General features: G+C 37.8%; 1 protein-coding gene across 1 annotated transcript; it reads left to right on the top strand.

Moving 5' to 3' along the window:
- The first annotated feature begins 4,831 nt into the window (after positions 1-4,831).
- Positions 4,832-6,935, top strand: CLDN8 (claudin 8). The gene has a single exon (XM_054468648.2). The coding sequence runs from the start codon at positions 5,004-5,006 to the stop codon at positions 5,679-5,681; it is 678 nt and encodes a 225-aa protein (XP_054324623.1). The 5' UTR covers positions 4,832-5,003; the 3' UTR covers positions 5,682-6,935.
- The last annotated feature ends 7,067 nt before the right edge of the window (positions 6,936-14,002 follow it).

The following is a 14,002-nucleotide window of genomic DNA, read 5'->3' as shown; positions in this document are numbered from 1 at the left end:
ATACTCAGTAGGTGCTATTACTAGCAAATTCCTTCTTTTTTAAAATTTTTCTTGAAATCATTAGAATTAGGGTATTTCACATCAATTCTCCATATATAAATTACTTATTAATTTATAGGAAAGTTTCCACAGTATACAGTTTTGCTTTTTTCAGTTATCTCCCTGGATTTCCAGTACTTTAGTAGAGACATCAAATATATCACATGAAATACACAGACCTGTCTTTCAAAATATATCAGAATTCATCCTATACTCAGGTTTTAATTTTTTTAATGCAATGAAAAGCAAAAGAAAGGTAAAAACATGTCCATAACACTATTTTTATTATTGATTTTTTAATTCATGTTCACCATTCTTTTTTCATCTTAGAAAAATGAAATATTGTCATGGGTGATATAATATGGGTGAAGTTCTTAAGCACGAGTAGACCCTTCAGAATTATGCAAATTTGATTGCTTGAATTTGTTAGTAGCTAGATGTTATGGACTGGATATTTGTGTCCCCATTAAATTCATGTGTTGAAATATTAACCCCCAATGTGATGGGATTTGGAAGTGAGGTCTTTGAGAGCGAAACTTTGAGAGTTGTAGATGAGGTCATGAAAGTAAAATCTTCATGACAGTATTAGTGTCTTTATAAGAAGAGAATGAGACTAGAGCTCACACTTTCTCCCTGCTATGTGAAGTCACCTCATAAAGACAGCCTTCTGTAAACTGAGAAGTGGGTCCTCACCAGAACCCAGTGACACTGGCACCCTGATCTGGGACTTCAGAAGAATGAGAAATAAATTTCCGTTGTTCAAGCCACTTGATCTGTGGTATTTTGTTAAAGCAGCTTGAATTGGCTAAGATACTAGGCAATTTCTATGCAGGAAGGAGTTCATTTTTAAGCAGAGCAATTGAAAATAGATCACACAGAGGTGGTGAAAAGAGTGGTTGGGCATGGTGACTCACACCTGTAATCCCAACACTTTGGGAGGCTGAGGTGGGCAGATCACTTGAGGTCAGGGGTTCAAGACCAGCCTGGCCAACATGGTGAAACCATGCCTCTACTAAAAATACAAAAATTAACCAGGTGTGGTGGTGTGCACCTGTAATCCCAGCTACTCGGGAGGCTGAGGCAGGACAGTCGCCTGAACCTGGAAGGCAGAGGTTTCAGTGAGCTGAGATCAAGCCACTGGACTATAGCCTGGGTGACAGAGTGAGACTCCATCTCAAAAAAAAAAAAAAAAAAGAGAGAGGTGGTAAAAAGAGAGGGCTGCTAATGGATACAGAACACTTTGAGGATAGAGAACTGGAAGCATAGCTGGCCATCATGAAAAACAAACAAGATGATGGTTCAAGAGAACATACAGCAATGCACAACAGTATTTTTGGAAAAACACAGAGATCTATTGATATGTTCACTTATTCTCTCAGGACAAGATGGTTGGCCAAGTATGGTTAATTAACAGTGAAACATAGTTAAAAATAAACACACTTGAAAAACTGTCATCACAACAGAAAACTACAAAGCAAATCCAGAAAACAAAAGAAACTGACCTTTGCTTGATAGGCAGAAGCAAAAATTATTTCAAACAGTGATAAGAATTAATAGAAATCCAAGACTGTGGAGTTGAATTAGGTTAAGGATTAATGGGCATAAGGCAATCTGATAGTGGTTTGTATGTTATCATTTAGGAAGAAAAAGCATTTGCCTGTGTCATGCTATTATCAGGGCTGAATGCAGTTTAGCAAATTTAATTGCTAAACTTAAATCATGCCTCATGATGATGTTGACAGACAGAAAAGCCTGAGGGAGGGTGGAGAGGGGGTTGACATGAGCTCTCATTTCTCTCTTGGGTTCTTGGTAGTATTGTGGTTCTTCATGGAAATGGGAGTACAAACTTTTGAATAATCGATGTATTTTGCTCTGTAGTTCTAAATTAGAGTAAAAATGTTATTAATCTGTTATATCTCTATTACTGCTATCTGAATTTTGTAGCCAAGTTAGTCATTTCAGCAGGACAGAAAAGCAGATAACAGTTTCCTTTTATCTTTGACTTTAGGCCCCTTTTGTCTTAAGCAAACTCAATATTACCATTTTTTTCTGTCTTTTTATTCCAGTGTCTTTTAGGACATGGTTATTTATAAATATTATGGAGTTAACTGTATCACTGTCTCATAAGGAACCTATTTGGATGCCCTGGGCCACTTCCTAGTAGGGAATTAGCTGTACAATAATTCTAATGTGAACCTACTGTTAATTTCCCACTCAGATCGTCATCTTTTGGCTAGAACAATTTCAGTAGTAAAGTACCTAATATTTTTGAAATAAGGAAAATATTTTTATGTAAAATAAGTTCCTAGTAAAGTTCAAGCCTTAAGGGAAGAGAGGTTTGGTAATACACAATGCCAAGAAATATGAATGTGTAGCTGGGACGCAGCTCCCACAACGGCTGAGGCACTCAGAGGCAGAGCTTTCTGCTTCTGTCTCATGCGTTCCTGTGTTGATGTGGATAGTCAGAAATATTTAAACAGAGCTCCTAAGAAACATGCCACACGGGAATTCGAAAAGAAATTTCAATGAATCAATATATGCCTTGACATCCCTTAAAATGTAGCTTCACTTAGTCATTATCTCAACCAGTTATATTATTTCTTTTTCATTTTTCAGTTCTGTCAATCATTCCTTTTTCCCAGTTTGACAATTAGAGATGAACAATGTCTTCTGTTTAGATGTCATTTTTCCTTTTGTGGATTGCACGAAAGGAAAATCTTTAAGCTTTACTTCATTTTCTTTTCTTCTTCTCATCATAAAAATAATCTTTTCTTTGAAATTTTACTTTCTCTCTGCTTCATCGGACTACCTTAAATCCAAATACGGGAGAAAATGTTTTCTGCTCACTTCTTAAACTTTGAAAGTTTAAAATCTCAACATTTAAAATCTTATTTTCCCAAGATTAATCTAAGTCCCCCTCCACCACAAATCTGTAACTGACAGAAACTTGATGAAGAAAATGCCACATATTGTCTTTTTTTCCTTTTTTTTTTTTTTTTTGAGACGGAGTCTTGCTGTGTCACCCAGGCTGGAGTGCAGTGGCGTGATCTCAGCTCACTGCAAGATCCGCCTCCCGGGTTCACGCCATTCTCCTGCCTCAGCCTCCCAAGTAGCTGGGACTACAGGCGCCTGCCACCACGCCTGGCTAATTTTTTTGTATTTTTAGTAGAGACGGGGTTTCACCGTGTTAGCCAGGATGGTCTCGATCCCCTGACCTGGTGATCCGCCTGTCTCAGCCTCCCAAAGCGCTGGGATTACAGGCGTGGGCCACCACGCCCGGCCAAATGCTGCATATTTTCTACATCAGCCTAAGGGACACTCTGAAGTTTAGCACCTCGCAGGTCAACAAATGAGAAAATTTCTGTAAATATTAACTTTTTATTACATTTATAACATCTATTTAACAAAATTATAACAACTCAGACTACTATGCATCCTACCTCTTTCTTAGAAGACAGTCTACTTTATCCTCCTTTTGCCCTTTCTACCATATAGTTTTAGTTTTAATAATATCCACAAGTGACTCAGATATTTTGGACCATGAAACTCTCAAAGTTTAATTACTGAGCAGAAATGATTTTCTCCCATATTTGGATTTAAGGTAGTCCAATGAAACAGAGAGAAAGTAAAACTGCAAAGAGAAGATGATTTTTTATGATGTTAAGAAGAAAAAATAAAGTGGCAGCTTAAAGTTTGGAAAGATCAGACAGAGAGCTTAAGGTGATCTCCAAAAGAAAATTGCTAGTTGAATTTTCTCAGATAAACATTTGTGCTTAGTACAGCACTACTGTTAGATCATCATTATTTTGAGAAGAAAGTTCAAATTGTCTTGCATTTAGGGGTTTCTATGCCTTACTGCAGACATAATATTAAAAGGTAGGAAAATATATATTTGGTTAATACCTAATATAATACAGTTTAGTAAATTCAGTTCCCTTGTCTTGTAAATATTTTATTTTGAAATAGCCATTTGCATAGACCCAAGGGTCTTGTGTTGTCTTCAGAATTCTAGTTCCTTCAGCCCAGGAATTCAAAGCAGCAAGAATAACACCACCAAATAAGCTCATAAGCTTATTTTAATGCTACAGTGCTGGCTACATAAGATAATCATCTGGTGATTTTTATTTTGGCAAAAAATGTTTTTATAAGTGAAGATTATCAGAAAAGTGCCAATAAGTAATTTTTCTGGCTTAAAGAACCCCAATATGTTTTAAGTGCCAAGGAGAAGGACAGCCTTGTGTATTTAATTACTTTAGCTTATTTTGTCCTCTGGCATGATCTGTTGTTCCCTGATTTCACCACAGTAGAGTTTGCTTTGAAGTTGTAGAAAAATTAAATCAATCACTTGGATCACATGTGTCCCAAAGAATGTGGCTTCCCAGGTAAAAGCAATCTTTCAATCCCCTACTCTCGTTTCACTTTGGCATTTCAACAGCGTTGCAAAATTCTTCAGCAGATATTTTATTTTATCCCTTGGTCCCAGCAGCTCTTACTAAGAATTTCAGAATTGCCTGTACAAGGTGCACCTTTCACATTACAAGGGATTGGCTCATTTCTTGATGCTTATGCAACCACTTATAACTATGCCTACAGGTAAACATACTGCTGTCTTCTTGGAAGACCGAGAAGTATAAAGAATGTTTTTGTGCAGGTCTAGCTGTTCCAAGTGCCCAAGTGTTGGTTTAGACACACCTGGATTACCATCCACCTTTTATTGGCTGAGAAAGTTGCCACACCTGATTTGTAAGTTTACCTGTTGCAGCCAATAGCAGGGCCATCTCAGCCAGCCAGCACTGGATACTATCTGGCTAGAAGTAGCAAAGCAGCTCTTATTCGAAAAACCACTGGGTTCCGAGTTCATTACTACAGGAAAAAGTGTTCTCTTCTGTGGCACAGAGAGCACTGCTTCAAAGCAGAAGTAGCAGCTCCGGAGTCCAGCTGGCTAAAACCCATCCCAGAGGATAATGGCAATCCATGCCTTAGAAATCGCTGGGCTGTTTCTTGGTGGTGTTGGAATGGTGGGTACAGTGGCTGTCACTGTCATGCCTCAGTGGAGAGTGTCAGCCTTCATTGAAAACAACATCGTGGTTTTTGAAAACTTCTGGGAAGGACTGTGGATGAATTGCGTGAGGCAGGCTAACATCAGGATGCAGTGCAAAATCTATGATTCCCTGCTGGCTCTTTCTCCGGACCTACAGGCAGCCAGAGGACTGATGTGTGCTGCTTCCGTGATGTCCTTCTTGGCTTTCATGATGGCCATCCTTGGCATGAAATGCACCAGGTGCACGGGGGACAATGAGAAGGTGAAGGCTCACATTCTGCTGACGGCTGGAATCGTCTTCATCATCACGGGCGTGGTGGTGCTCATCCCTGTGAGCTGGGTTGCCAATGCCATCATCAGAGATTTTTATAACCCAGTAGTGAATGTTGCCCAAAAACGTGAGCTTGGAGAAGCTCTCTACTTAGGATGGACCACGGCGCTGGTGCTGATTGTTGGAGGAGCCCTGTTCTGTTGTGTTTTTTGTTGCAACGAAAAGAGCAGTAGCTACAGGTACTCGATACCTTCCCATCACACAACCCAAAAAAGTTATCACACGGAAAAGAAGTCACCGAGCGTCTACTCCAGAAGTCAGTATGTGTAGTTGTGTATGTTTTTTTAACTTTACTATAAAGCCATGCAAATGACAAAAATCTCTATTATTTTCTCAAAATGGACCCCAAAGAAACTTTGATTTACTGTTCTTAACTGCCTAATCTTAATTACAGGAACTGTGCGTCAGCTATTTATGATTCTATAAGCTATTTCAGCAGAATGAGATATTAAACCCAATGCTTTGATTGTTCTAGAAAGTATAGTAATTTGTTTTCTAAGATGGTTCAAGCATCTACTCTTTTTATCATTTACTTCAAAATGACATTGCTAAAGACTGCATTATTTTACCACTGTAATTTCTCCATGACATAGCATTATGTACATAGATGAGTGTAACGTTTATATCTCACATAGAGACATGCTTATATGGTTTTATTTAAAATGAAATGCTGATCCATTACACTGAATAAATAGAACTCAACTATTGCTTTTCAGGGAAATCATGGATAGGATTGAAGAAGGTTACTATTAATTGTTTAAAAACAGCTTAGGGATTAATGTCCTCCATTTATAATGAAGGTTAAAATGAAGGCTTTCATCAGCATTGTAAAGGAAATTGAATGGCTTTCTGATATGCTGTTTTTTAGCCTAGGAGTTAGAAATCCTAACTTCTTTATCCTCTTCTCCCAGAGGCTTTTTTTTCTTATATATTAAATTAACATTTTTAAAAAGCAGCTATTTTGTCAAGGGGCTTTGCATTCAAACTGCTCTTCCAGGGCTATACTCAGAAGAAAGATAAAAGTGTGATCTAAGAAAAAGTGATGGTTTTAGGAAAGGGAAAATATTTCTTCTTATTATGTTTTTGTATTTGAAGAAGAATGATGCATTTTGACAAGAAATCATACATGTATGGATATATTTTCATAAGAATTTGAGTACAGACTTTGAGGTTTCATCAATATAAATAAAAGAGCAGAAAAATATGCCTTGGTTTTCATTCGCTTACCAAAAAAAAACAACAAAAAGAATAAAGTTGTCCTTTAAGAACTTCACCTGCTCCTATGCGGGTACCTGAGTCAAAATTGTCATTTTTGTTCTGTGAAAAATAAATTTCCTTCTTGTACCATTTCTGTTTAGTTTTACTAAAATCTGTAAATACTGTATTTTTCTGTTTATTCCAAATTTGATGAAACTGACAATCCAATTCAAAAGTTTGTGTTGACATCTGTCTAGCTTAAATGAATGTGTTCCATTTGCTTTATACATTTATATTAATAAATTGTACCTTTTTCTAATTATTTGACATTGTTTCCCTAGTCTTTTATTTCTGTTTTATTAACTTGTAGAAGAGTGTTGAAAAACCTGATATTTTTTATTCTCCATATTGAGAAAGAATGTCAAGGTTGCCTTGTAAAGATAAACAGAGCATTAATTTTTGAAAATATAAATTACTCTATGTTATTTATGTTATTTAACAACAATATACCTTATAATCATTGGATCCCTATACCAATATTCAATGCAGATAATATATTTATAATTTAAGATAGTACTATAAATTCAAACAAATCTATATGTTATAAATATTATGTATATAACAGCCAGGTTTGAAAAATTTTTTGTAGCTAATGTATATTTCTACTTCTGAGAAATAATAAATAATATTGTCTAATGTTCTGGGGGCATGTATTACATGCTAGGACCTCTACTGCTTATATGAATTGTTATTAAATCTTTTATGAAACTGATAATGTTATTAGTTCAATTGAAAGATGAGACTATCTCAGAACATTTCATTGATTACTCAATAGAATCAGGAGATTTATAAAAGGGCTGCCTGGACTCGTAGCTCAATACTCTTTCTCTCAAGGAAAGTGAATTTTTTTTTCAGCAATGTCTAGTTTAGAAACTAATTTTTGTATGTTAAAATGACACACTTAACTACCATGAGTTGGGAAAACTTATAGTTGTCTTTTTTTTTTTTTTAATTTTTTTAGTTGAGACAGCGTCTCACTCTGTTGTCCAGGCCAGAGTGCAGTGGTGCAATCTTGGCTCACTGCAACCTCCACCGCCCGGGTTCAAGTGATTCTCCTGCCTCAGCCTCCTGTGTAGCTGGGATTACAGGCATGTGCCACCACGCCCAGCAATCTTTTTTTTTCCCTATTGGTGATTCTCTTATACCCAAATGCTCATTCATCCTAGGCAATTTTGCTTTTTCAGGTCAAAACTTTGTAAAAGGAAAAATACAGCAAAAATAACTGAGCACCTTAGAGAAGAAATCCATAGGCCCCATCTTCTAAATACCAGTCTCTAATCAACTATTTTTTCTTTTACCTAGAAAGCCCTTTAAATGTCCCAAACTCAATTTATTATTTCTCTCTTCTTTTCTCTAAAACAGAATAACACATCTAGTTTTTATTATGGCATCACTTCGAGTATCTGAAATCTTTCTACAACTTTCCACCTTTACTATCTGCTCATCTCTTATCTACATAATTGGAAAAGACTTCTAGACTTGTGTCATTGTCTGCAGAGTCTTTTCCCAACAGCTGTCATCTATACCTTTATCTTAGTTGTTTCTAAAACACAAGTCAAGTTCCATCACGGCCTGCCCATAAGCTCTGTAAGGAAATCCCATTGCCTATAAGGAAAGTCCAAATGCCTTCACATATGCTAACTGATGGGAAGGAAAAATTATCTTACAATTTTCAAGGCAAATTTTATCAGATAGTTTAACATCAGTGTATAACCAGTATAATAACAATTATAAAGTTAATGTCCCCAAATTAGAGTAATTAACATGCCACAGGCCTCTTTAATATTCTGAAAGAGATACACTGACAACTACGAAATGATTCAATTGGTGGCAAATTGCATGCACTAGAAAGTTTTAAAATGTATTTGCATGGAAAAAAATATCATGTGATAGAAAGGACAAGGGAGGCAGAGGAGGTGATGTTAAGTATTCACATTGTAGCTAGTTGGTTTTATGACTTGAAGCAAATTTTAGAATCCAATGTATCTCACTGTAATTATCTATTATTTTCCAATTGTCAGATAGAATAATAGGCCATAAGGTCCGATAGGATTATAATAGGGTACAATATTCATTGTGTTAGTGAATTTGGAACATTAAATGTGTTGCACCAATGAAAGGCAATATATATAGTAAAAAGAGGACCAACTTTTGAAAGAGTCAAACGAGAGAATCATTCCATACACACCCCCAAGCAGTGAATTTAGAAAAGTTCATTAGCCCCTCAGACTCAATCTCTTCTCATTCATTTAATGAAGGTAGGATTATTGCAGGAAAGAAGTATGTAAAGTAACTAGCCCAATGCTAGAGTGAAGAAATAGTGGATCACTTCTCTTTGTATAATATTCTTCCTTAAAATTCCTTGGAGTTGTACGTAAAATATGCACATCAATAAATAAGCAAAAATAGAGAATAAAATATTAAAATAATAATTTTTCCACATCAGGTATTCATTGTGAATCTTACCAACAGGTTATTTTATGATTAATTATACAGCCCTGGGAAATGGATCTTCCACTGAATTAAGAAAAAGAGGTAGTTTCATAATTTTACCATTAATACAGAAAGCAAAAACATTAATATGCTTGTATCTTTTTTTCCTAGTAAGATTTAGATAACTGTTTTAGGATATGCATTTAAGATATTTTCAATTTATTTGTCTAATCCATTGGTCCAACCTTTAATTACTAATGTTATTTACAGTACACAAAATTTCCAGATGTTTTGAAAATGTTGTGTTCTAGAGGGTTTCTAAATACTTATTGACTGCTCAAAAATAACAGCATGCCTTAGTATGTAGAAGATTCCATTTAAAAAATAAAAAATAAAAAATGTGATGATTCCTTAAGCTATTAGCTTTGGATAATTATTTCCTCTCACATAGGAACATTAGTTAAGTACCCATTGCATTTTCCAAAAGGTTTTAACCTTGCCAAAACATTTATGTCTTGGATAAACATATTACCATTTCATCCAGAAACAGTATGTTGTAGTGATTTGGAGCCCAGGAATGAAGGAAGGCAGCTGTGTTCAAATCCCAGCTGTGTCACTTATTACTGTGTGGTCTTAGGCAAATTATTTAACCTCCTAATGTCTCGTGCTCCTCATCTGTAAAATGGGAGTCAGAATTGTGCCTGAGTCCTAGGGTTGCTGTCAAGATTCACTGAGTTGATATACATCAAGTCCTTAGCACAATACTGGGCAAATAATGAATTAGGTATCAATCTTGCCTATTCTAGCTACTTTTCAAACCAAACAGAAAAATAATATTTTCTTCTTTTTCATACTGTACCACTTGTTGCTCTCACCATGACCCCCCCTTCTGCAAATTCTGTATCCAAAATGACAGTCTCATGCATTGTGAAGCAGTTACTAAGCTACAGTACTTTAAGTGCTAGAGAATCCAGGATGGACAAGACAGTTTTTGCTTTCAAGGCATTTACAACTAACAAGAAGAGACAAGGGTGAGGAATGTAGCCGTACTGCATGCCCACCCATGTTTTTGGTGTTTTTCTTTCTTTACCTCATTGATCCTTTAAAAATTCTGTGAATTAGATATTAAACTATGAGAACACAGAGTCTCGATGAAGTAACATACATATATAAATACACACAAATATATTATCTCATTGACATTAAGTACCTTGAATTAGAATTAGGGAGACTAGAGATATATATATGTACCTTGAATTAGAATTAGGGAGACTATATATACATATATGTACCTTGAATTAGAATTAGGGAGACTATATATATATATATATTCTCTGTGATTAATATGTGTATAATATATGTCTCAAGTCTTCCCTGTGATTCACCGGTCACAGCATTTTTTCTCCCTGAACACTAAAGTGACCTCCTCATCCATCTTTGCTACACTTTAACTCCCTTCTCCTTCCCCTCTTAACCTCTAGATGATTTACTACTTTTAGTGCCTGACATCTATTACCTTCTCCTGTGGGATAACATTCTATTTTTTGGACTCCAATTGTAGACTTTGTATTTCCATTCACCAGGCCTCCTTCCTTGTCCTGAGAAGGACTTTCCTGTCAGTATCCCTGCAACTCCCTCCTCTCGACTGTGATCCAACTGCTGAAACAAAGCCGAATTGCTGCTGAGGCCCAGCAGGCAGAGGCTGGAATCTTTCTGAGACGTTTCAGGCGCTGCCACCTTCCGGAGAGAAAGAGAAGCATTGTGTTCAATGGTGAGTCTAAGAAGAAGGAAGGGATTCCTGGTGTAGAGGCTCAAGGCCAGGCCTGAATCTCTGCTAGGAGTGAGAGGGTGGGAGAGAAACTCAGGCCCTCCTTGCTTAACAAGTAGCCCTGGAAGGAGGGAAGGCTTTGTTCACTTGTCTTAGGGGGATAACCTTGGGGCCAGAAAAACCTTGGGAGACTTATTCATAGGCTGTATTCCTACTTAGCCTGGGGCCTTGGAGACTGTAAGACCAGAGAGTGAGGACACTGGACAGCTGGGAGTGCGGAGGCTGCTTACCAGGTTCCCAGTAGTCAGATAGCAACTTTCAGGTCACTAGATCACCACGTACAGCAAGAATTCCTGCCACTCCAGGATTGGCTATTGCTGATGGTAGCAAGTTGACTTCCACGGGGGAAAAGATCCTGAAATTATGTAAGGGAACACCAAATAGGACCCAACAAGTAAAAAAGTGAAGGAAACTACTTCCAATATGGCAAAGTTGATCCTCAAATTCAGAACTATTCTTTCCCAGCCCTACAGACAAGTTCAACATCTTAGGTATGGGAAAACAAACCAGATAAACAAAACCACAAAACACCGAATGGCCTAGACTTCTTTTTTCTTCTGGTCTTCTGCCATGGGCCCCGTGGTGCCCATATTCTGGTCTGGTCAGAATCCATGTCACTTCTTTGCCATTCAGAAATTCTGTCCTTCAGGCATTTGATCACTGGCAATGCCCTCGTCATCCTCTATTGTCGGGGTGGTTGAACCCTGGCCTCTGCTCGACCTCTTTCCTCCTGGCTGCACCCACGCATCTTCCCCTGTGCCACACCACGCTGTGTTAGCTCAGCCCTGCTGTGAGACAGAAGTGTGTCAACCACCCCACGCTCCTTCTGGGAAAGAGATTTACCCTACACTATTGCTCTCTGCGCTTCCTTCCTGTCCTTCAAATCACCATGTATTTTATATCCCCCCCCACCTACTTATATACACCTATGGGTAGATATCTCTTCATAGCTATATGGGGATCCTCTTTGAAGAAGCAACTCTAATTTATTAGATGCTCATTGCACATTGCTAAACCCACTCCCTGCCCCTTTCCTAACTGCCTGCCTCCTTCTTTTCTTTTTCTTTCTTTCTTTCTTTTCTTCTTTCTTTCTTTCTTTCTCTCTCTCTCTTTCTTTCCTTCCTTCCTTCTTTCCCTCCCTCCCTTCCTTCCTTCCTCTTCCTTCCTTCTCTCCTTCCTTCCTTCCTCTTTCTTTCCCCCAGGTTGGAGGGCAGTTGGTGCAATCATAGCTCACTGCATTCTCAACCTCTCAGGCTCAAGCAACCCTTCCACCTCAGCCTCCCAAGTGTCTGGGACTACAGGCTGGAGCCACCAGGCCCAGCTATTTTTAATTTTTTTTTTAGAGATGAGGTCTCCCTATGCTGCCCAGGCTGACCTCAAAAGCTATCGTCCTGCCTCGGCCTCCCAATCTGCTGGGATTACCAGTATAAACCACAATGCCCGGCTGATTCCTTTTCAAATGCCAATAAAGTGCATATGAAAATGCCGAAAACGAAAAGAACCTTTTAGAAAAATAAAAAATATCAGAGATGAGCATTTTCCTGATTCAGGGAAGAATTTATATAACCTTTCTTACCCAGTGGGCTAAAATAAAATAATAATTGGCATTTGTTTTTTAACTTTTTTTAAAAGATAAAATAAATTTTATTAACACAGACATTGAACAAACAACCCCAGTCCATCTCCATACTCAAGCTTTTTCCCTCTTGCTTGGTTTTTCTGATACCCAACCCCCTCCTCCCCAGGAGCCTCTATGGTTATTAACTTGGCTGCCTAGGGTTGCCTCTCTCTTTACTGATCTCTCTATTTTGCACTTGAATTGTTGAAACCCTCCTGAGATGGAAGGAGGTCTATGATTGAAGATCTTTTTCCTTTGTTTTTAATCTGCAACCTGGTAGAAATATATTTGTGTGAGCATCACAAATGAATCTTTTCCCCTATTTTTTTTCTGAATTGGGCTACTTTTTTATGTTGCTTTTTTTATTTTTGATTTGAAAGTAGATATTTTTTCGTGGCTACATGGAGATCCTCTTTGAAAAAGAAACTGTATTTTATTAGATATTAAAGTTAAAAAAATACTTTAGAAATGAAACTGCTCTCCAGCTTTAACGCTGAGAAACCCTCAGAGGAAAAGGAAGCCTACCCTCCTAGTTCAACTGCAGCCCGCCCTGAATCTTAATACAATGCTCTTTTACTTTTATTAAAGGAAGAAAAAAGAGAAAAAAAAATGACAGGATTGGGCCCTGCTCTGACTATGACACTGTATTCACAGGGTTAACAAGAACTACATGTCAGGTTCTGAACAGAAATACAGTTATAATTAAGCATTCATCAGTCTGCCCTTTGGCCCACTTCCTTGTAACTAAAAGCCACATAGCACCAGATATGGATGATTTGCATGCCCACTGTTTCCGTAGATAGGATTTCCAAAGTTAGAATCATAAGGTTTTTATTTAAGAATTGTTCAAGATGTTCTTCAGATCCTGGATGCCAGCAGAAGGCTGGTGCTACCAGTTTGAAGAGCTCCAGAGAAGAACGAAATCAGGATGATAATGCAGTTTCTTCCTCCCCCCGCCCCAAGACTTCATTCTGCACTCTGCCACCAATCATGGATCCCACATTTCTGCCCAATCCTAGCTCCTTCAAACCTCCAGCCCCATACTCCTTGGAGAGGAGGATTTGAGGTTTCCTCCCTTCTCATATGATTATTAGACTCTGTCTGCCGCAATCTCTGGTATCTCACTCAGGATATTAATTTGCTGTGCATTGAGCAAATGAACCCACAAAGGCTGAAATCTTTACTTGCTATATAACACAAAATCTCAAAACTTGGTGACTCAAAACAAGGACTATTTTTAGATACGATTTCATGGGATAGGAATTTAGGCAGGGCTCAGCTGGCCTGTAGCATCCTCTTCAGCTAGTAGCTAGTGTAAAAAGTGTCAACAATTTTCCTCACTGCCTGGGGCCTTGGCAATGATTCCCATATATGTGGTCTTATGGCCTCTCCACCTTGTCTTTTCACCAAGGGAGTTTGTCAGCAGAATAGCTGAGAGCTTTAAGAATCCAAGGG

This window comes from Pongo pygmaeus, chromosome 22 (assembly GCF_028885625.2).
Source record: "Pongo pygmaeus isolate AG05252 chromosome 22, NHGRI_mPonPyg2-v2.0_pri, whole genome shotgun sequence".
Lineage (NCBI taxonomy): Eukaryota > Metazoa > Chordata > Mammalia > Primates > Hominidae > Pongo > Pongo pygmaeus.
The sequence above is the reverse complement of the archived record's forward strand: the minus strand, read 5'-3'. Positions and strand labels throughout refer to the sequence as shown.